Genomic DNA, 24569 nt, shown 5'->3' with positions numbered 1-24569 from the left:
TAGTAAGCAACCGGGTTCTATGAAGTACTTGCTAAACGTATAAACTTAATCATGGTCTTGATAATTGTATTGACAGTAGTTGTAGCCCCTAGAATTATAATCAGAATTGCTCTAATACCTCTAAAAGTAATGAAAAATAATCATTCCTATGTTTTAACTTCGAAATTGTTTATCTTTCCTTAAATGAATGTTGTCTTATGTCTTCTCAAGAAATTGATTTCTGTTAATGTTGAGTAAAAAGAACTTATTTGTGTTAGCTAGATATAAATCACTATACAATAAAAATAAGTTATGTTGGGCGCGTGCAAGCATAAAAATTACTTTCAACTTTTAATTTCATAGTGCATTATGCATAGTTCATTATGTGTAAGTTGATGATTACAGAATAACAAAGAAAGAATATAATGTGGATTTATCCAACTCAGTTATTTGTTTCCTAACTATATATTAATAAAATATGTATTTTATCAACGGATATATTTATTTGGAATACAGTGTCAAAATCTCAAGTGTAATTTTTGTTTTTAAAATTATATTTTCTTGTTTCTGAAAACTTCTGATTAATACGTAAATAAGTAAAGGCACGAATTAAGTTGCAACTAATACGAGGCATGACTGAAAAGGTTTGAAAATTCGGAAACTACAAGAATGACAGATTTGATAATACCTTCATTTTACAACATAAAGACCTTATACACAAGCATACTTGTTTCACTGATGATGAAGTGCATTATCTGAGTAGAAAAACATCTTGAGGTTTTAACAACAAGAACTCACACTGTAATAACGCCAGTATCACTTACAAAACGTCAACCAGGTAAAACCTCTCTTAGGTTCGGGAACAAATTGAAACCTGAGGGATCCAAATCCGGTAAGAAAGCAAGATGTGGAAAGGTTCAAATCTGGTAATAAATCGTTGATATGGTAACTGCTGAGGCGTGCCCGGAAACACTGTTGTGATGGTAAAGCTCCTCTGATCAGCATTTGTGGCATTTTTCTTGTATTTGTGCTAAGTATATTTTCACATGATCAACATTATACTGGTCTGTGATGGTGTGACCTGTTTGAAGGCAATCAATCATTATAACAGCTTGGGAACCAATAAAAAACTTATGTCATCACCTTCTCAATGGAAGTGGCATTCACTGCCTTGTTTGAGTGGAGTATGAAGGGTTCTCCCATTGTTTGGATCATTGGTTTCGGGGTAATACTGATGAATCCATGATTCGTCCATACTGATTGATTACCTAGAAAATAGTTCAATGACATATATGAAGTCCGTTACAAGTTGACAATCTCTGATCTTGTAATCTTGTGTTGTAGAGGAATGAATTCTAGCTGGATTTTGTTTCCCAGCACGGAAGCATTCTTCAGTTTTTTTAGTAGGTTGCGTTGATAGGTATAGTTGTTCTACATTCCCTGATTTTTCTATCATCCTCTGGTTACATGCTATGGGCTTAGAGCCTACATTTGTGTTGTACCGGATATCACAAGTTTTCTTAACACATTTGACGTCTCGATAGATTATGCTGACATCACACCTTGGTTTTTAAAGTAGGATATTGCCACTGCACAATCATGATTGGGCACCTGGTAAAAGCTGGCAATCGCAAGGTTTTGCGTTACTTTATCTTTTGCTTTCGGCATGTTGTCTACGTACACCACACTTCGGTAGACAAACACTGAAAGTTTACTCACCCCATGATACCAAATGGTATACATTTCTACCTCACGTACACAGTGATTCCAAGTTAGTGACAATAATTCTGAAGCATAATTATGTTAATAACATATTATAAAATACACATTTTTTTCTATTCATGCTTATGTTTCTGTGGTAGGTTTAAAACTGTTCAGTCATACTTAGACCCTATATATAGATTTTTGTGTGTGTGTGTGACTGACAGCTCGGCACATATTTTTAAAATATTCTTGCTATCCCAAACAAAAAAATAACGCTGACGTACTTCCTCTTACTTCGTCCTAATAATAGGTTGGTTTATTGCAGAAGACATTATCTAGTCCAGCCAAAAGTATTGATACACATGTCGGGAGGTAGTATGCACAACCAAAAGTGAATGTCGGTATGTTCTATATAGAGATTTATTGGCTATAGTCCAGTGCGCAAGTAACAGATAAACATTATTAAAATTACCGTAGTAGCAAGTCATAGACACCTTTAAACCTGATAACCAGTTATCAGTTATAGCACGCACCACTTCCAATGGAGAACGCTACAACGTACATGGAATGCTACAACGTACAATGGAATCTACAACGGAAATTAAGGACGCAACATTTAAGGGACGCAATATTAGGATGTCGGGTAGAGCAGACCTTAACCTCAAATTTGGGCCATAGATAATAATTCAAAAAGTTGAAATAGAGGCCGACAACTGGTCATTCTCCACCCTCATAAAATTGAGATCGTGTTACTCGAGTCACGTCTGAGGCAACTTTACCTTGAAGGACGAAGGTGAATCTTGTTCGGAACATCTAGTGGCTATTGCAAAAGAGCATAGGATCGAGAGGTTTAACTGCAGATGTCAGAACATCTGACTGGTAGTTCAGAGCACGCATTGTCACTCCAGTTTCGCTCTATGACTCCATAATATAAGCCCTTCACCACACCATTACCAAAGCGGGTTGGACTTTGGGAGTGATTGCAGTACCTTCCTTCAACGCTGTTGCTCCCACCAGGTCATTTTTGATGTTCAAAAATTTCTAAATAATCAAGATCTTTTCGTCCGAGAAACACAATGTTGTGGTTTGAGCCATTTGTGAACAGCAGAATATTCTGCTGTGTTGTTATGACTCCGTTGCATCATGGCTGAGGAGTCTGGAAATGTCCCTCGTGACATATTCCGAATGTTCACACAATATCCGAGGCATGCTCACTGAATGCAGTTACATTTCTTTCGCCATGAATGTTTGTTTCCGCTCTGGATTTCGTTCTGACGGCCCTAAAGTGGTCGATCCGTGATAATGGAACCATGTTTGTATTTTAGGTGGTCCAGGAAACGAACATACGAGTAATTCAGAGTGTCTACAAAAGATTGAATATCTTTCTTATGGACCTTCATGTTCTATTCAGACCCACAACTGTTGCTCTATAGTCGTTTATACCATGTTCCATCATAAACAAACATGTAGGAATCGATTAAACCATTGTGATCTCAAACCATCATAAAATATACTATCTTGACCTAACATGTAGCATTTTGCCAGTTTTACCTACAACTTAGAATGGCTAGAAGTTTATATCAAAATTTTATCCAGACTAGTTATATCTAAAATAATTTAATTAATTTATTTCAGACCCCAGGCCCCAACGAGTCTTGGACTCGCTTTAAGGGGCAATACAGTTACATTGCTTATACATATTGATATACAAAATTACATTGCTGATACATAATATACATACACAAGAATAAAAGTAATGCAATATCTGTTGAGTTTATCCTTCCATTTACTTGCTACTTTTTTAAATCTGTTCCTTATATAATTACACTTCATATACTTAGTTTCTGCCATAATAGCTCTCTTATCCTTTTTTTGAATAAAGATTTTGATTTTAACTGTTTGTATTCCGTTGGAATTTCATTGAAGGATTTTATGAGATAGTTCTTAATCCCTCCTGTTCCGTATGTTTTTGAAGAATAAGATTCCGCATGTATTTGTTCTTTATGTCTTGTCTCTTAATTATGAAAGTGACTATTTCTATTTACTATTATATTATGATGTATATTATTATTCATAACATTAAACATATAATACATAGTTGATTCTTTAGCTAAATAATCTATTGGTAATACTTTAGACATGCTATAGGTATTTACATTTGGGTTTAAGCGTGGTAAATTGTAGAGGGTAAGTAATGCCCTATTCTGCAAAATTTGTAGTGGATGCAGCGCACTTTTGTTCGAACGTCCCCATAATATGTTCATGTAAGTTAGATGAGAGTGTACATAAGCATAGTAGATATTTTTTTAAGGTTCGGCGGTAATATATTTCTAAATCTATTAAGCACTCCTATTATTGGTAAGATTTTTTTTTACACAAAAATTATATGTGTGGTCCCCATTCAAGATGCTGATTAATTATTATTCCTAGGTATTTAGTTTCAGTGATTCTTCTTATTTGTTGACCTTGCAAATAAATATTTATATTATGGTCTACATGTATATCTGTTTTCTTGTGAAAACTTATATATACGTTTTTTTTCTACATTTAGAGATAGTTTATTGCAATTCAACCAATCCTTTAGCTGTTTTAGATCCTGCTGTATTATATTTTCTAGTGTATTTTTATTTTCCACTGTGTATGATATATACAGATCGTCAGCGAATAATACTAACGTACCATTTAGTTTGATATTTGCTACATCATTTATATATATTAAAAATAGGAGAGGCCCCAAACAGGAACCTTTGGTACCCCACATGTAATTGTCTGTTCTGCACTTGTAAAACCGTTTACCTGAACATATTGTTTTCGTCCATTTAAATAACTTTTAAACCATTGCAATGCAAGTCCTCTAATTCCTAAATTACTAAATTTGTTAAGCAGAATGTCATGTTTAACTGTATCAAGGCTTTGCGAAGGTCAATAAACAAACCTGCTGATGCCTGTTCTTTATCTAAAGCCTCTTCTATCTTAACACTAATGTCTAAAACTGCTGATTGTGTTGAGGAAGCTTCCCTAAACCCATATTGGTGTTCGTAAAAGAAATTAACAGATTTTAAGTAATTTTCTAATCTAAATTTTACGCTTTTTTCAATTATTTTTGAGAGCACAGGCAAAATTGATATAGGTCTATAGTTATTTAGGTCTTCAACGTTTCCGTTTTTATGAACTGGAATTACTTTAGCTATTTTACAATTAGTGGGCATTGTTCCCGAAGTGAATGAGTGATTTACAAGATAAGCAATGTATGTGCTTAATTGATCCTTATAATTAATCATAAATTTATTGTTTATTTTGTCTTTAGCTGCACTATATTTCGGTTTCAACATTCCTATTATCTTCCGAATTTCGTAGGCTGTGACTGGGCTTAGGAAAAACGAATTGTTATTTATTGGCTCTTTCATATATTTGATAGGACTTGAATCGTTAATACTTTTAGCTAAATTTGAACCAACAGTGACAAAGAAGTTATTAAAAATATCTGGTACATGTTGTGGAGGAACTATTTTACATTCCATTTTTATTGTGAAATGTTGTTTGTTAGGGAAATCGTTTGTATTTCTTATTACTTCATTCACGGTTTTCCAAAACTTTTTAGGATTATCTAACGAATTATTAAACTTATTTTGGTAATATATGTTTTTGAGTTTTCTCTTTTCTTCTGTTACTTTATTTCTATAATAGATATATTCTTCTTTTAATATTTCATTACTAGGATATCTCCTGGTTTTTGAAAAGAGGATATCACGTCTATTGATTAATTCAAGTAATTCTTTACTGACCTAAGGTGCTACTGGTGTATAGTGTTTAGTGTTTGAGATTGTTTTCTTTTTAACCGAAGTGGAAGTTTTTATTCCATTATTTAAGAATGAAATAAAATTGTTGTAATGCTTATTTACATCATTATCATCATTATTAAAGTTTTGCGTTTCAAAATATTTTTTAGTTTTATTATGGTCAATCTGGTGAGAAACCCGCTCTTCTGAATTTTCATGTTTTCCTCTATGTTCAGTTTTCCATCCTTTAATAATTGTTACTAATACCCTATGATCACTAATATCATTTTCAATGGTACATACAACATGCTGTAATTCATAATTGTTAGAATACATATGATTTAAAAGTGACTCATTTGTGTTACCAGATCTACTAGGGTACTTTGTATTACATAGTAACAAACCATAGGACATCATTAACTCAAGTAAAGGTACTCTATAAGTATTATACTAATATTATTATTATACTACTATTATTAGTATATTAAATATTTATTTAAAGATACGGCTATTGCATGTAGATCACCTCAGTGGTGATACGAGAGTAGAATAGAATAGAACAGCGTAAGAAAGACTAGAACACAACAATCTAACCCTGAGCTCTGAAATGTAAGATGTACACAGATATGGAATTTGTGACAGAATGAGACCTTCCTGTAATTTTACCTTCTAGAGTGAAATTTGTAACCTAGAAAAATGAATCTAGATCTTAGTAACATGGATCAGATGATACTATTGCGAATCCCTTTAATATTTTTGTCCGGTACAATTTCATGTACATATGAAAACAATAGTTACTTTTGGACGTTAATCAACTAAATCATATTTAAAATATCATACATCTCAAAAGTAGTCCTATAATTACGATCAGATAATTCCTGAATCAAATGACTCACAGAATGTTCCATACCAAATATACTGTACTTCAAATTACAAATTTTGAAATGTCATTAGTGTATTGTCATTAGTGAAATGTTTTCACCTTTGTTTACCAGTAGGATGTCAAACATATGTTTAACATTTAAATTTACTAACGTCAGCATCAAGAATACGTACGGTGTAGATGATCAAGAGTACGAGCATTCTCTACAAGAAATCACATAGACTTGACCCTTAATATACCCTAAAGGGAGAAACAATAAAGTGGTGTCAGCACACAATGGAACAACCCAGAACAATTTTACAGGATAATTATTTTATACAAATTATTCAGTTTTGATGAATCAGTATCTTTAATTTTTTAAGAAGTAAAATCGGTTACGGATAAAGAAGTCAATGTACTCGTCAACGACAAGTAACTCATTTTGTGGTGAATTTCGTAAAAATTATTAAATTTTAGAAGCAGATTTTTTTTCATACTTTAGAATTTCTCCTGTTTTTTGGGTTTAAAATCAATCAAAGGACAAGAGAGTGATCTTTAAATAATCTAGGAGAAGATGAACGTGAGATGTTCCTAAAGTACTATTATTTTCATTAAACATTCCATTAGCACTTTTTGAGGCTTATCAGTGTCTCCTATAGCTTAAGAGGACCTGCTCACATTAACTAGCGATAATTTGCAGTTCATTTATACCCAAAACTACATGGTATTAAGATTTATGGCTCCATCACTGTTGTCACAGAATATTTTCAATGTGTCTGTGGTGTAATCTTATAGCTTCTGTAAAAATTACCCACATACTATTTCGGGACAGTCCTCAATCTATTTATCTCGATACGTTGCAGCTTTGTATTATTTTAATATATTAAGAAAAGCAATTTTGTACAAATATTCAAGATAAAATAGATCAAATTTACCAGGCGTTATATATATAGAATGTTAGATACTGATCATGTTGTGTTCTCCAAGATTGAGTTTTTGTTTTTACTAGAAAATGTGCAACATTTACAAATTTTTGTCTGCTTGCAATACAAATAACTCATATCAATTAGCTCCTGATTGAATATTTCTATTTGCTGGTCTTGACTTAGTTCGGTATTTCAAAATTGTTTGGTAATTCAATAATCGACACTTTCCAATATTGAAAAAGAAAAACAAAATCGATATGTAAACGCAATACTGAAAACTCTTAATATAAAGTAATACATTAATTTTGTAATAATAATTTCTTTGACAATTCACTGGACCAGTGAACGTGTTGGTAGAACCCCATCGTCTACTGAACGTCTCTCGCGGTGTGATATCACGTTGGGACATCCTAAATCCACCGAGGAGGAGATTGAATCGGAACTGGCTGACCAACATGTTATAGAGATAGCTCGCATCAAAACCAAGAAGTCAGGTAAACTCGTTGCTACTCAAGTCACAAATTTTTATTTTCAGTTTTCCTTCAGTTCGGGACTACTTGAAGGTTGCTTATTGTCGACTTAAGGTCTGTCCCTGTATTCCCAGTCCCCTGCACTATTTCAAATGTCAGCACTTCGGGCATACCAGCACGTCGTGTAATGCAAGTGCTGTTACTTGTGTGAATCGTGGCCAGAGTAGGTATGGCGCGCAATCCTGTAGAGCGAACAAGCCCATTTGTGTCAACTGAAACGGACAGCATACTGCTGGGTCTCGCGACTGCCCAGCTTTTCGACGCGAGAAACGTATCCTAGAGCTAATAGGTGTTGAGAAGATCTCTGCTGCTGATGCTACCCATAGCTTTAAAGAAAACATTCCTTCCTCGCTTTCCGTGTCTTTTGCTACTGTTGCAGCTTCTTCTTGTAAATTTGTGGCAACCCAGACGTCCGACGTTTCCACCCAAACTGATCTTGTTCCTTGCAAAAGTCCAGAAACTCCGACCCCAGTCGCATCGATTAGAGAACTCTACAAAGCTCCACGTGTTTCTATTAGTGGTCGCAGGCACGAAGCCAGGATTTCGTGAAGGGGGGGGGGGGTCCGTGACATGAAATACTGTGGTCATCACGAAAGGGGCTCGATCACTCTAAACTATTTTACTGGATCATATATTGGTTCGTTTAGCCAGGATTTCGTAACGGGGGGGGGGTGGCATGAAATTCTGAAGGCCCAGGGGCTCGATCAATCTAAACTACTTTACTATCAACATATATTGGTTTCTTAGGACAATAAAATGATATGTTGGCAAGTATTTTAATAACAAACTATGAAGAAATTTCGAGCAAAATAATAAAAAAAAGTATTGAAAAAGATTTTGCAATATTTATGTCCTTGTCCTGTTTATTCAAATACAACAATTTTCCTTTCGTTATGACCTCAATAATTATAAAAAGTACATACTGAATTCTGTCTTGTAAACTATCTTCTAAAATACATAAAATAAAGAGCTTCTTTCTGTGTTTGTCTGTCTGTCTATGTGCGGCCTGGAGACCAGACGTGTGGGCCGAGAGTTACCAAATTTTGGTCGGGGGTACCTTGGCCAACGCCCCAGATCAAGACGAAGCGTTTTTTTCAAATTTCGAAACAGTGGGGTCCAGTAAGTACGCCAGAAATTTTTATTTAGGGGGGTGTTCAAAATAAAAGGGGGGGTGTGCTCTCAGAATAGTGATATAATTTTTAAACAAATTCAAACAAGAAAACAGTATATCTTGTTACGCAACTATTGCATTATTATTATTATTATTATTATTATTATTATTATTATTATTATTATTATTATTATTATTAATAATAATAATAATAATAATAATAATAATATCAACTCTTTGCAGTGGTAGGTTCGATAAAGTAAGTTCACACATTTGAGCATGTAGTATTATTAAACTAAGTAATACAGTGAAACCTGTCAAAACGGACATCGGTGGAACCGATTATTTGTCCGTAAATGAGAGGTGTCCCTAAAAGGAAGGATTCTCTCTCATAACACCACATCACACATATTTATGGCATGGAAAAATAAGAAAGTTTGTTCTCTTACGAAGATATACACTATTGAGTATAAAAGTGGTTCCACTGTATTAGAAATTAACCTCCACTATTTTACCTAGTAATTACATGTGAATTGATTACATACGAATTATTGTAGTCTAATTATTTCGCAAAATTCTGCTATTATTTCAATTGATTCACACCACAAATTAGGAAAAGTGGGTGATTTTTTTTTAAATATTAATTGGGAAAAAATTCCCTCGTCCCACGCTGAAATCACATTCGTTTAGTAATTAATACTGTACATAGTTCCAATTTCATTTCATTTAATACTCTAATCCTGTTGTTAACGTTAATTGTAATATTATTTGATCTCCTAATTTCCGTTCCTGTCCCTTCCTGGCTACGTTACTGGCTCTGAATATCTTTCATAAGAAATTTATTCATTGATTTAGTTGTTTTCCAGAAATCCAGTTTTTCAATTTATAAATATGTTGTATCTTTCTGTTTTGTCTTCTTTAATATACCCTAATTTTAATAATCCCAGGGCTCATAGTGATCTGATCTCTTGTAAATAGTTGAAAAGTGACCAAAAATGGCCAAAAGCACACAAAAAAGTGACCAAAATCTCACCATGCCCCTTTTTCCCTTTGTCAATTTCTCCATCACCTTTTTACAAAAAAAAAAAAAGTCATATAAAATAAATAAATAAAATAAAAATGTAAAAATAAAAAAAATAAAATAATGATGATGATACTGATATTGTGTTTCTGTATGACGTTCACTTTCCTTAAGACTATGATTGCGTGAATGTGTCACTGATTGCTGAACGCGAACCCACCGGGCCCAGACGGGCAAGCTGTCAACACTCACTGACCCATCCACTACACCAATCATCTCCGGAAAGTAGAACTCAAATCGTCCCAAAATGTGAAGATTTCTAAGCCTCCCTCATTCTCACTCGCAGTCCAGCATCCCGATCCGCAGGTCATAGCCTGCATCCCATCAAGAGATAAGGTTACAAACCACAACCCGACAGAACAAGACACTGACCCAAGAGTGAAACTGACGGTGAATGCTTCGAAAATCTAAATGTTTGTGTTTACTAACCCAGATAAAAAAAAAAAAATTCTCGAATCAAATCTAAATCGCGCAACGGGATGGAATTTCGGAAAAAAAAATGAATGCCAAAGTGAATTTAGTTGATCTTATTAACGAAGTGAAATTTCCTGGCAGGTCTGTGATTCCAACCCCGGTCACACTAAGTGAAATCGATTCTGTGAGTTTTCAAGACGCTATATTTACTTTCGTTACGTACTGCTTTAAACACTTTACTTTCTGAGTACCAACAATACTATTGAAGTTACTTTACGACATAGTTTTAAAATAATTAGCTTTGCACTGGACAATGAAAGATTTTGTTTCGACTCGCACACTTTATTACACTAACTTTCTGTATGATAAGAAATAACAGGAGAATACATTTAAAAAAAAAAAAAAATCGCAAAGGTTGGAAATTGAGGAAAATTCTTGACATAGCTGAATGGGTAAGTCCATCATTGCATTACATACTCTCTTCACATATCATGAACAATTCTACATACGTTTGGTTTAGTCAAAAAAAAAAACATTTTGAAAATAAGGACATTTACTACCATCACCACATGAGCCTTGTACTACACAGGTATCACTTATTACGGCTGTGTGCTACATGCTTTACTTTCTTTTCTTAGTATTCTCTCTTCAGATACCGTTGTGGAGGTGGGGTCAGCGCGGAGGATTTATACCGACAAGGTGACCTCCCTTGTATGAGCTCAGACCTCATCCACTTTGATTCCCACAACAAAACATTTTCCTTTGAGATAATACATACACTAGATACATCTACCTGAAAAGAAAGTACACTTAACGTAGTCCCTAGCCTAACTATCTAACTAACTTAAACTAAACATATAAAATCACTTTATTCAACAGATTAATAATATAGCACACACCCTGCCTCTTACCGAGGACGTATGGGACGTCGACCATTCAGCTCTACTTTAGTATATTGTTAAAATTAAAAAAAAAAGTCTTAAACTATGTGCTTAAAAATTCGAATTTCTGGTTTCTGGTAAAAGGAATTCAAAATACACAACGAACGTGTTATTGCTGACGAGCATCTCCCATTGCCGATAGTTGCAAGCACCCTTATTATCAATGTGAGCCGAAACTTTGTATACATTTTGTCTCATCATATTCAAACTACAGTGAAGGTGAGCACAAACCAGAGAATGGATTTAATTAGGTAATATAGCAGTACGGAAAAATAATAAATTAAAAAAAAAAGAATATATGAGATTACATATTCAAAATATAATTTTGGGGGTGAAATGTATGTTCTCGAGAGTACACACATTTCTTGGACTGTTGGTAACAAACATCCACACTGAAACTCCAAAAAAAAAAAAAAAAATTACCCCCCCTCCATTGAACGAGTATTTTATGTCACATCGTAGATTTTGTACATTGTATAACTTAGGGAAAACTACGCAGCGTTTAGCACATCATATTGGTGGACATCACCACGCCAATAACATAACACTTACTCCAATCCGAAAAAGGTTAGAAATTTAGCATGTTCTCACGTGGCCAAAACAACAGAAAATTTTGATGCTATCTTCTATAACTTACTTGGATTCCATGGGAAAAATATAGAATACTTCTCTCCCACGTCTGAAGGTTGTTGTTATTTTACACCAGCTCTCGAGGATGGAGAGCCTACCTCGGTGCACAAAAAATCAAATCATCGGATCTGACATCCATGAGTCGACAGTGAAGATGGCTTTTCCCCCAAACCACTTTCGGTTCTGACGTGAAAGATTTGCTCTCACTGCAGAAAATCCTATGTCCGTTGAGCACAGCAACCTACTCACTGCCTTCCATATTATGTCCACAGATATCAAAGGTATCAATTATTTTGTGTCGAAACCTTTAACTAATTCTCTTTCACGTTTTTCCTATGGACGGAGATTATCGTACGTCCATAACTTAACACTGCTTCCGGTAAAGACAATGACAATGGGAAGAAGATCCCTAATTGGAGGTTCATTGTGACGTAACTATACGATGATAGGTGTATCTATCAAGATCAAAGAAGCCGAAAAATCTCAACCACACCTGTGATTGCGGAAGATCCAATCACAGATAATTTAGATTAAACAAAGGGATGCTCCAAGAAGCTACTATGGCTGACTTTACAAATGAAAAATTTTAAAGAAGATTTTTGAAATAAAAATTTTGAATTCTTTCGAAGATCCCCAAAGCCAAAAATATGAAAGAAAATTGACTGGAAAGGACTAAATACGACCAGAAATTACCTTATTTCCTAAAATAATATTATATTTTAGCTAAATATACGAATAATTATTCAATGTAAAGATATTACTATATATTTCCCTCTAAATATACTAAAATCATTAGTTCAAGGAACTTAACGCAAATTTTTGCGGTCTACTTCAAATCAAGTCATTGATTAATTATATATTAAAAATAAAATTTTAATAAATATTAAATTCATATATACACTGGTTGCCCAAAACTTCCGGGCCATGTTACATTATACGATGTATAAGGTAACATCCTCCGGGAGCTTCGGAAAAAAAAAAACTAACTTAGAAGTCCTAAGTTAAGCTCCTTTTTTTTTCTCTAACCTAACATTTTATTCATAAAATACACTAATGCAATGCAATCAATATAGGAAATGTTTGGAAAATTTTTCAGAGACCTTAATCCTAACAAAGAATTTATAACTACACTAAACGAACGAAAAGAAAATTGGACACAAAAATAGACTCAAAACAAACAAAAATTACCTTAATCAAAATTTAACCTACGATTCTCTTTCCTTTTTTTTCTCGACTATGTTTTGTTTCTGTTCAACCTCCCAACAGCTCTCTCTTCTTTTCTTCAGAGCATCGAAATAATTTGAGATTATCGAAACTCTGCGTGCCAATATTTTCTCCTTTTAAACTTTGTAATCTCGCTGAATTTCTAGTTATAGCGGAAACAATGTATGGTCCCACATAGGTATCCATAAACTTGGCAAATATTTTCTTTGGTATCGATGACACGTGATGTGTTTTAACCATTACCAATGAGCCTTCAGTAATGGTATCCTGATGTTTCTGCTGTTTACGTTCTTTCTTGGGCACCGTCGCTGGACTAGATATGACGAGTTTCTTGTCTTCACTGACAGGAAGTGACTCTTTTGGCCAGATAAAATTCTCCTTGAAGCTCTTGGACGCAGAGTAGCATAGGAAACGCTCTGCCGGTGTGCATCCAAGTGCATCACACCAGGAATGGTTACACAAATCTTGGGCGGCTTTTAGAAAGGTACTCCATTTGGATTGATTCTCGCTACAATAGAGGCGGAGAATGCGGTGGAGGTCACGATGTCTGCGTTCGATAATGCCATGGGAGGAAGGATGGTATGGCGTGGTAAGTATGTGCTTGATTCGATGTTTTTGACAAAATTCTCGCCAGACGCGCGACAAGAATTGCGGACCTTGGTCACTCACCAAATACTTAGGATAAGGTAGTTGATAGTAATATCTCTTCTCGAGGACAGCCACAATCTCCCTCGTGTGAGCCGTCCTAAGGGGGAAGAAACACACGAAGCGACTGTAGACGTCCAGGATAGACAAGATATACTTATAACCCTGACTCCTAGGAAGGGGCCCGACCAGGTCGAGGCATTGTTTCTCGAAGGAAGCAGAGGCCTCAACATGGCAGGGTTCCTTTCTGATCACCCTGTACGAGTACTTAGTTCGTGCACAAGGAAGGCATTCTTGAATATACTTAGTAAAAGTCGCACGCATACTTTTCCAGTGAAACATGGCCTTAGCGAACGACAAACATCGCTTCACACCAAAATGGCCTTTGTTGTGAATCGCCGAAACAATATTTTCCACCAAGCTGGCAGGAATGACCAGCAGCCAAACAGAATTTTGAGAATTTCTAATATAAACTAAATGATTCTCCACACGTATCCTGTCATTGTCTCGAGAATCCTTCCAAATGGCGTGTAGCTTTCTACAATACGGATCTTTCCGCTGTTCGCGTCTCAGTTCCGCGACATCCAAGAGGTCAGCGTCCTCCGCGGTCAAAAAATTTATAAAATGATCCTCTTCTGCCTCAGGAATTTCTGGAGGATAACGGCTCAATAGGTCAGCGATTTCATTGTCAGAGCCTTTGATGTGAACAAACTGCAGATCGAAACGTTGCAGTTTGAGCAGAAGACGAGTAGTTCGAGCATCAAGATTTCTCAAACTGAAAGCATATGTGACTGCAGCATTGTCACAGTGGACCGTAGTCCGGCGACCTAAAATGAAGTAGGAGAACTTCTCGCAGAGGAAAAGAACAGCTGCCAATTCTAACTGGAAAACTGACAAGGAGGCCTCATGCGGTTTTATTCGCCGACTCGCGTACGCAATAACCTCCGGGTCATCCTGTCCCGGGGGAAATTGAGCCACGTAGCCAGCCAATGACTCCGCAGAGGCATCACTGAACAGATGAAAATCCAAATTGAAATCCGGTTGAGCAAGAGCAGGAGGACTACTTAGAAGTTCTTTTAGGTGATTGAACTTTTCTAACAACTCCGAAGAGTATTCTATCTTCCGGTCCTTCTTAAGAAGATCGTAAAATGGAGCAGTTAAACCTGCGAAGTTTTGAAAATGTCGCTTTCGCCATCCCACGAGACCAAGAAATCTCCGTAGAGCCTTCTTAGTTCGTGGAAGGGGAAAGTGACGGATGGCCTCATTACTTTTAGGATTTATTTTTACAGAAGATCCTGAAACAAGATGACCAAGAAAAGGAATTTCGAATTTGAAGAAGTTGCATTTTCGAAAATTGAGAGAAAGGTTAGCCGAACGAAGAGTGTTGAAGACCTTTTCTAAATGCTGGAAATGTTCGTCTATGGAAGATGAAAAACAAAGTACGTCGTCCAGGTAAACTATAAGAAAATTTTTGAAGGTTTCTAATCCAAAAAAGGTGTGCATGACAGACTGGAAAACCGCTGGTGATGATTTCAAACCCATTGTTAAACGAGTCATTTGATACTGACGTCCTTTGTAAACAAAACTAACATATTTGTAAGAGTCTGGATGGATCGGGACACTATGATATGATTGCGTACAGTCCAACGAGGTGAAAATGGTTGCACCACTGACTCGCGCGATTAGATCGGAGATCGGCTCGACCTGAATCTTTGGTGCAATCACACGCTCATTGATACCACGCAAATCAATCACGGGCCTTAGCTCTCCAGACGCCTTACGCACAATATGTACAGGGCATCTGTATGGTGAAGGACCTTCCACGATAATCCCAAGTTTTACCCACTTATCTAAGACCTCCTCAAACTCTTTTTGAAGATGAATGGGTACAGGATACAACTTTCCTACCACCGGGAGGTCGTCGGAAAGCTGTATTCTATACGGCTCGACCTTTATGATACGGGGATTCTCTGTGAAGAGACACCTGAATCGAACTAATAAAGAAAATAACCTCTCCTGAGAATCCGAATCGAGATCGGTTCTCTGAGAAACAAAGTTCCGAAGTTCCTCCTTCGTGACCGATGGCTGAAACAAAGAGTCGTCCTCTTTATCTGAAGTTAATTCGGCGACAGTAACCTGGCAACAATGCTGCTGTTCCATGTCAATAGAGATGGTCTGTCCCGAGTCTGACTGAAGCAAAATTTCTTTAGACTTACAATTTAAAGAAAGGTTATACCGAACGAAAAACGGAAATCCTAAAATACAGTGTGCTTTTAATTTCTGGACAACATAGACTGGGACTTCAAACACACAACCTTGGATAGTGAAGTTTAAGATCTGGAAACCTTTAACTTGGAATGATTCGTCTCCTGCAAAACCTTTTAAAGAGATATTAGTTTTCGGTCGAAGTTTGGCAGAGGGATAGATCTCTTTTATTCGCCTCCAAGCATCTCCCGAGAGCAAATTCGTATCCGCTCCAGAATCTAGGATACAGACCAAAGATAACTCTCCTACCGAACAAGTTAGAGTGGGTGAGGGATAGGATAAGAGAACACTCCTTTCCGCACTGGAGTCACACTCCCTCTCGTCTATCACGAAACGAACCGAGAACAGAGGCGTGCCCGATTTGTTTCCCCGAATTCCGGAAGTTACCAAAACATCTAATTTTGAATTTTGAGGTTCGAAATTGACTACTGGACAGGTTGATGCCAAACAAAAATTTTGATGTTCCGTTATCGGACTTTCTTCTTTTTGGGGAGTTGAGGAATTCATATCGCAGTCCACACTCTCCCCTAATGAGGGCTGCGACATGCATTTCCCGAACTATTCCCATTCGCTTCAGATGACTGCGCCATCGGCGGCATGAACGTCGTATACGGTGAAGGCCAACCAGTGGACATAGCCATGTTCACCGCTGGGGAAGGAGTGGATGTGGGAGTTGCCACTCCTCCTCCAGGAGGCAAATTCGGCATGTATCCCGGATAGGCTTGTGCTCCCGGTATGTGGTTCGAACTCGGCGCGCACTGTTGGGATGCACCTCGATGACATCCAAAGTTCATTGCTCCCGATTGGTAGTTAGGATTGGAAACATATGGAACATTCTGGTTTCCGTTCCCCCAGTTTTGCCTTCGGTTGTTGTTGTGCCAGGGTCTTCTAGCCTGAAAATTTCTTCTTCGACCTCGGTTCCCCAAGAATTGATTGCCATTTCCATTTTTCTTGGCATCACCATTCTTCTTTACTTCGTCCTCCTCCGTCTGCGACGAAGTGTCTTTAGTCTGTTGCGCCTTTCCGTTCTTTTCGGTCTTTTTCCCAATCTTGGCCTGCCGAATGTGCAGACGCTTAAATTTCTTATCTGTTACTGGTTCCATAGGTTCCGGATGACCTTCTATTTCGGCTATCTTAACAATCAGATGCTGGATATTCTTGGGCTCCACGGCTCGCAACAATCTAGCATCTCCAGCTGGCAGACAATCTAGGACTATTTCAATGAGTTCTGTCTCATCTGGATGTTGTGCCACCGCATAGTATTCGGCTATGACCTTCCAGGCAAAGTCAGTTAGCCGGTTATACTTGGACCGGTCAAATTTCATTCCTTGTATGAATTTCTTCTGCAGGCGTTCCATCCTGGCCGAGAAGTAGTGTTCCTTAAATAGACGCACAAAGTCCGCATAACTGCTGATGTCTTTGCAGACCGTTTGGTACCAAGTCTTGGCCCCAGCCGACAAACAACACGGTACCAAAACCATGCGTTCGTATTCCGACGCAGAGATTATCTTAAACGCCTGTTCTAAACTTTCAAGAAAAGACCTGGCCAAACCATATTCTCCAGTGAAGTTTGGTAAGTGATTTAGCTCCGACAGCCTTAAATTTAACGCCCTATTTCCAGAACATCCCTCATATCTGCTGGAATTCAGGGGAGAGTTGCAGCCAATCACAGGGCTCTTTGCATTATTATGATTTTGTCCAAAATTCGAATAAGAAGTATAATTTGGTCCAAAAGGTAAGTTGCTTGGCATCGATACCACTGCGTGACTACATACTCCCTCCGGAATTCCAACAAACGAAGGAGTCCTATCTGCAACAGTACTGGACACTACATGACTTAAGCTACATACATTGGAAGTCGAGACCGAAGCCTGAGACCACGTCAATAAAGGATTTAAAGCCCTAGAGGCAACCTGACCACTCACGATATCCCCACAGGCGGGACTGGAATTGTTCGTAACCAACGAATGTGAATTTAAGTCAAACGGCCAGACATTCTTAGTGTGAACTCTGGTCGGCTGACAGACAGAGACTGTCACCGTTGGGACAGTACGAGTCTCCCCAACCGAAGAGACTGGTACATCCACTCGGGTGTCAGAGTCTGTTCCGTCAGAGTCAACCCCGTCACAACCAACAAAGTCACGTGACCGCTTGCGACCGGCACGACCTGGTTTACTTTGCTCCTGATCCTTCACCAAAGTTTGGATCTTAGCCTCGAGTACGTCATAAGATTTCCGGGTGCTCGACTCGAGATGCGATAGTTCTTTAGCGAGCTGATCACATCTGCGATTTTGCTTTTCTACTGACAACCGGAGATTCTCCTCAACGGTGTCCACCCGCGTTGTTATCGTATCATGAAATTCCCCCACCGAAGTGTATAAATCGCGAACTTCGTTACGGAGGTCCGATACGTCCTTGTTTACATTTTCGACTCTTTCATTTACAATTTGCTCCATTTCCGACTTTAACATATCAAATTTTTGATTCATCGCGTACAAATTATTATCTACCTTTTCAAATCTTTGGTTCATAATACTGTCAACCTTTTCAAATTTTTGGTCCATAATACTGTCAACCTTTTCAAATTTTTGGTCCATAATACTGTCAACCTTTTCAAATTTTTGGTCCAAAGTTAAAGTTAAAGTTTGACTAAAACGTTCTAACATTTTCGCAAGGTCTGTCACGGATGCAGGGGAACCTGCAGTTCCGACACTCTCTCCACCGTTGTGTAAGAGTTTCTCTCCCGTGTCGTGCGTCGCGGTGTTCCGTTCACTTCCACTTTCCTGTGACTTGGAAAGCGATTGCACAGTCAGCTGTTTGGCCACACACGTTTTACAAAACCAGGGCTCACTACACTTATTCAATTCTTCTACCTGCTCGTCGGTTATATCATAGCACTGTGCATGCACCCATCCAGAACAACCGTCACAATACACACTGAAGCCCTGTATTTCCTCACTACAACACACATATTCATCCGGGCTACGGGATTCAGTACTTGACCTGCTACCAGCAGACATCTCCATTTCATATAAATTGTTTTCCCCAAGTTACACATATACAAACTCAAGAGTGACTACACATCGTTCAAGGAGTCGTTTGTCACAACAGTCCCCATTACATTACACTGCTCTTTCAATACGATTCACTTAGCACTCGCGAAAGATTGAAATAACAGATCCTGGCTGTGGAACGCCAATTTTACAAAAAAAAAAAAAGTCATATAAAATAAATAAATAAAATAAAAATGTAAAAATAAAAAAAATAAAATAATGATGATGATACTGATATTGTGTTTCTGTATGACGTTCACTTTCCTTAAGACTATGATTGCGTGAATGTGTCACTGATTGCTGAACGCGAACCCACCGGGCCCAGACGGGCAAGCTGTCAACACTCACTGACCCATCCACTACACCAATCATCTCCGGAAAGTAGAACTCAAATCGTCCCAAAATGTGAAGATTTCTAAGCCTCCCTCATTCTCACTCGCAGTCCAGCATCCCGATCCGCAGGTCATAGCCTGCATCCCATCAAGAGATAAGGTTACAAACCACAACCCGACAGAACAAGACACTGACCCAAGAGTGAAACTGACGGTGAATGCTTCGAAAATCTAAATGTTTGTGTTTACTAACCCAGATAAAAAAAAAAAATTCTCGAATCAAATCTAAATCGCGCAACGGGATGGAATTTCGGAAAAAAAAATGAATGCCAAAGTGAATTTAGTTGATCTTATTAACGAAGTGAAATTTCCTGGCAGGTCTGTGATTCCAACCCCGGTCACACTAAGTGAAATCGATTCTGTGAGTTTTCAAGACGCTATATTTACTTTCGTTACGTACTGCTTTAAACACTTTACTTTCTGAGTACCAACAATACTATTGAAGTTACTTTACGACATAGTTTTAAAATAATTAGCTTTGCACTGGACAATGAAAGATTTTGTTTCGACTCGCACACTTTATTACACTAACTTTCTGTATGATAAGAAATAACAGGAGAATACATTTAAAAAAAAAAAAAAATCGCAAAGGTTGGAAATTGAGGAAAATTCTTGACATAGCTGAATGGGTAAGTCCATCATTGCATTACATACTCTCTTCACATATCATGAACAATTCTACATACGTTTGGTTTAGTCAAAAAAAAAAACATTTTGAAAATAAGGACATTTACTACCATCACCACATGAGCCTTGTACTACACAGGTATCACTTATTACGGCTGTGTGCTACATGCTTTACTTTCTTTTCTTAGTATTCTCTCTTCAGATACCGTTGTGGAGGTGGGGTCAGCGCGGAGGATTTATACCGACAAGGTGACCTCCCTTGTATGAGCTCAGACCTCATCCACTTTGATTCCCACAACAAAACATTTTCCTTTGAGATAATACATACACTAGATACATCTACCTGAAAAGAAAGTACACTTAACGTAGTCCCTAGCCTAACTATCTAACTAACTTAAACTAAACATATAAAATCACTTTATTCAACAGATTAATAATATAGCACACACCCTGCCTCTTACCGAGGACGTATGGGACGTCGACCATTCAGCTCTACTTTAGTATATTGTTAAAATTAAAAAAAAAAGTCTTAAACTATGTGCTTAAAAATTCGAATTTCTGGTTTCTGGTAAAAGGAATTCAAAATACACAACGAACGTGTTATTGCTGACGAGCATCTCCCATTGCCGATAGTTGCAAGCACCCTTATTATCAATGTGAGCCGAAACTTTGTATACATTTTGTCTCATCATATTCAAACTACAGTGAAGGTGAGCACAAACCAGAGAATGGATTTAATTAGGTAATATAGCAGTACGGAAAAATAATAAATTAAAAAAAAAAGAATATATGAGATTACATATTCAAAATATAATTTTGGGGGTGAAATGTATGTTCTCGAGAGTACACACATTTCTTGGACTGTTGGTAACAAACATCCACACTGAAACTCCAAAAAAAAAAAAAAAAATTACCCCCCCTCCATTGAACGAGTATTTTATGTCACATCGTAGATTTTGTACATTGTATAACTTAGGGAAAACTACGCAGCGTTTAGCACATCATATTGGTGGACATCACCACGCCAATAACATAACACTTACTCCAATCCGAAAAAGGTTAGAAATTTAGCATGTTCTCACGTGGCCAAAACAACAGAAAATTTTGATGCTATCTTCTATAACTTACTTGGATTCCATGGGAAAAATATAGAATACTTCTCTCCCACGTCTGAAGGTTGTTGTTATTTTACACCAGCTCTCGAGGATGGAGAGCCTACCTCGGTGCACAAAAAATCAAATCATCGGATCTGACATCCATGAGTCGACAGTGAAGATGGCTTTTCCCCCAAACCACTTTCGGTTCTGACGTGAAAGATTTGCTCTCACTGCAGAAAATCCTATGTCCGTTGAGCACAGCAACCTACTCACTGCCTTCCATATTATGTCCACAGATATCAAAGGTATCAATTATTTTGTGTCGAAACCTTTAACTAATTCTCTTTCACGTTTTTCCTATGGACGGAGATTATCGTACGTCCATAACTTAACACTGCTTCCGGTAAAGACAATGACAATGGGAAGAAGATCCCTAATTGGAGGTTCATTGTGACGTAACTATACGATGATAGGTGTATCTATCAAGATCAAAGAAGCCGAAAAATCTCAACCACACCTGTGATTGCGGAAGATCCAATCACAGATAATTTAGATTAAACAAAGGGATGCTCCAAGAAGCTACTATGGCTGACTTTACAAATGAAAAATTTTAAAGAAGATTTTTGAAATAAAAATTTTGAATTCTTTCGAAGATCCCCAAAGCCAAAAATATGAAAGAAAATTGACTGGAAAGGACTAAATACGACCAGAAATTACCTTATTTCCTAAAATAATATTATATTTTAGCTAAATATACGAATAATTATTCAATGTAAAGATATTACTATATATTTCCCTCTAAATATACTAAAATCATTAGTTCAAGGAACTTAACGCAAATTTTTGCGGTCTACTTCAAATCAAGTCATTGATTAATTATATATTAAAAATAAAATTTTAATAAATATTAAATTCATATATACACTGGTTGCCCAAAACTTCCGGGCCATGTTACATTATACGATGTATAAGGTAACAACCTTTCTCTTTGTTTGTTCGTTTGTTTCTTCTTTATTTCTTTTTGAGCTTTCTCCTTTCTTAGGTTTTCAAAGTATGCTTTGTAGTTACGGTAAGCAGACTTAGCAGATGTAAAAAGCTTCTGAGTAAGTGGAACCAGTTCTGGCCTATTTCCGAATTTCTTCATTCCAGACATTATATTTAACTTTGCATTAAGAGTGCTCAAAAACGTGAAATATTCAAATTCATCAACTACTCTTAAGAAGAACATACAAGAAGCATAACATAAGACGAACATGATGAACCACACAAACACACTCACACAACGTTGAACGGAGCGTTAACTATTACGAGAGAAAACTAAAAGATTATTATGATAGAAGAAAGAATAGACACAGAAGAGTTCTCAACCCCACCTTGAGAGCTTAAGCATCCACCAACCGTCCACTGTGCTTTAGAAAGAACAAAAGCTGAAGTGAGAATAAAGCTGACTGTTTCACATGTGGCAGCAAGTTCTGAAATTTTCAGAAGAGTAATGAGTAACAAATTTCTGCCTTTTTCCATTTTTTTATATTTTTCTTAGAAAACTGTCAATGCAAAACATAAATCACACGAAAAAGTCACTTTACCTCTCAAAAAAGTAACTTTTAATGACAAATTTGAAAAAGAGTAACTTTCAGTGACCAACTTGAAAAAAAAATGTAAATTTTAGTTTAAAAAAGTGACTCGCTATGAGTTCTGTTCCGTTCAATGAATTTACGTGAATAAAAATATACTTTACAAAAATTAAGCTAGCGCCAAATGTGTTCCTGCATAACTCGAGACTCAGTCTAAAAAATATATAATTCTTACTTCGATCGATCTCTTCATTTCTAAAAACGTCTTGACTACACCCTAGTAACGTCCGTTCGTTGATACACCACTTGCAGAGCAGGCTCGAAACCAGCCACAGAGCTTTGGGGTCCATGAATATGTTAGTAGGAGTCAACTCATTAAAAAATCTCTTATAAACATCTAAATTGTGCTTTTGTACTGAGCTCTGGACTGGACATGAAACATTTAGGGAGGGCCAGGCCCTCCTTAGCCCCCTTCTGGTTGCGAGCCTGTTCCAGAGTAGCACTTAACTGAATCTGGTGTAGCCTTATTACTATATTGTCTCATTTTTCCTTATTGAGGAGGAGGTAGGTGAATGACCGCTCAAGACGTTGCCAATTTCAGTAATCTGCATCTGTCCATCAATCTCTTTTCTCGGAAACGACCGCGGAGCCCAGGAGGGTAGGTACCAGCGGTCTGTTTTGTCAATTGTTTCCATCGAAACACCGCCCGAAACAATGAGGTCATGTGCTTCTCGAAGTCGTACATGAGAACGAGGTCGCTTCGCTTCGTATTTTGAAGTGAAATAAATAAATAAATAAGAATATTGCCTTCTTTCCTAAACGCTAAACCTTTTTTAACTTGATGCAGGGGCGTCATTTAGGCATTTGCCCCCCCCCTGAGTTTGAGATTTATATAGATTTTATCAATAGAGTAGTAGTAAATGAGTGAAAAACGCGAAATTTTACTTATATCGAGGGATTTTGCCCCCCCTTCCCCAAGCAAAATCTGAAATGACGCTCCTGACTTGATGTAATAAACAACCTATATGATACTGACTGATACAATTGGATTTGGAGGAGTATTCCTTTTCCATCCAGGGGTGTGTGTAAAGAAATTTGGAGGAGTGTTAGGGGGGTGTTGGGGGGGTGTAGATTACTCCCTGGTGGGGTCTCAGGGGGGCGTTTACCGGAACCGGCTTGGGAACCAGACAAATTGACCGAGAGTTACCAAATTTTAGTCACGAATACCTTGGTCTAGGCTCCAGACCAAAGTTAAACGTTTTTGTCGAAATTCGAACCAGGGGGTCTCAGGGGGCGTTTACCGGGACATGTAAAAGTAGTAGAAAATGACCGATATTTATTTATTTATTTAACAATCACCAGATACAGCTCAAAGGCCATTTTACATTGGATATCCAAGAACATTAGCAATGGAAAGGATTTGGGAAGGTATCGGCCAGGGCCTGTTTAGTAGATGCCATTCCGGCATTTGCCTGGTAGGACTGAGGGAAATCCTGGAAAACCTCAGTAAGGATGGTAGGCAGCGGGATTCGAAGCCACGACCTCCCGAATGCGAAGCCAACGCTCTACCACTTGAGCTATTAGTGTCGAATTCATATTTTCGCGGTCGCTAAAATCAATGGTGAAACTCCAGTCGCATTAACTTCCAAATTCACGCTATTCGGCTCCTGGCCGGGGGTCACCTTGGGGAGATACAAACATACATAAAAGTAATCCAAAATGACCGATATTAGTG

The 24569-nt window shown here is 37.4% G+C and overlaps 1 protein-coding gene across 2 annotated transcripts; it reads right to left on the bottom strand.

Moving 5' to 3' along the window:
* Positions 1 to 16495: 16495 nt before the first annotated feature.
* On the bottom strand, positions 16496 to 19448 carry LOC145687155 (uncharacterized). 2 transcript variants are annotated; one of them, XM_081760617.1, is made up of 2 exons: positions 18701 to 19448; positions 16496 to 18667 (listed from the first exon to the last, which is right to left on the bottom strand). In XM_081760617.1, exons 1-2 carry the CDS (start codon positions 19115 to 19117, stop codon positions 16619 to 16621), a joined length of 2466 nt encoding a protein of 821 aa, XP_081616743.1. In that variant the 5' UTR covers positions 19118 to 19448; the 3' UTR covers positions 16496 to 16618. The 2 variants fall into 2 exon arrangements, with proteins under 2 accessions (XP_081616743.1, XP_081616747.1); XM_081760621.1 differs by having other exon boundaries at positions 16496 to 18634.
* Positions 19449 to 24569: the final 5121 nt, after the last annotated feature.

This window comes from Thermobia domestica, chromosome 1, assembly GCF_964235325.1.
Source record: "Thermobia domestica chromosome 1, izTheDome1.hap1.1, whole genome shotgun sequence".
NCBI classification, from domain to species: domain Eukaryota; kingdom Metazoa; phylum Arthropoda; class Insecta; order Zygentoma; family Lepismatidae; genus Thermobia; species Thermobia domestica.
The sequence above is the reverse complement of the archived record's forward strand: the minus strand, read 5'-3'. Positions and strand labels throughout refer to the sequence as shown.

Excerpts from the sequence above, each read along its gene's own strand:
- LOC145687155 (XM_081760617.1), bottom strand. The coding sequence starts at position 19,117 with ATGGAGATGTCTGCTGGTAGCAGGTCAAGTACTGAATCCCGTAGCCCG. Across the intron at positions 18,668-18,700 it reads TGGACCAAAAATTTGAAAAG|GTTGACAGTATTATGGACCA; the intron begins GTTGACAGTATT and ends AAATTTGAAAAG.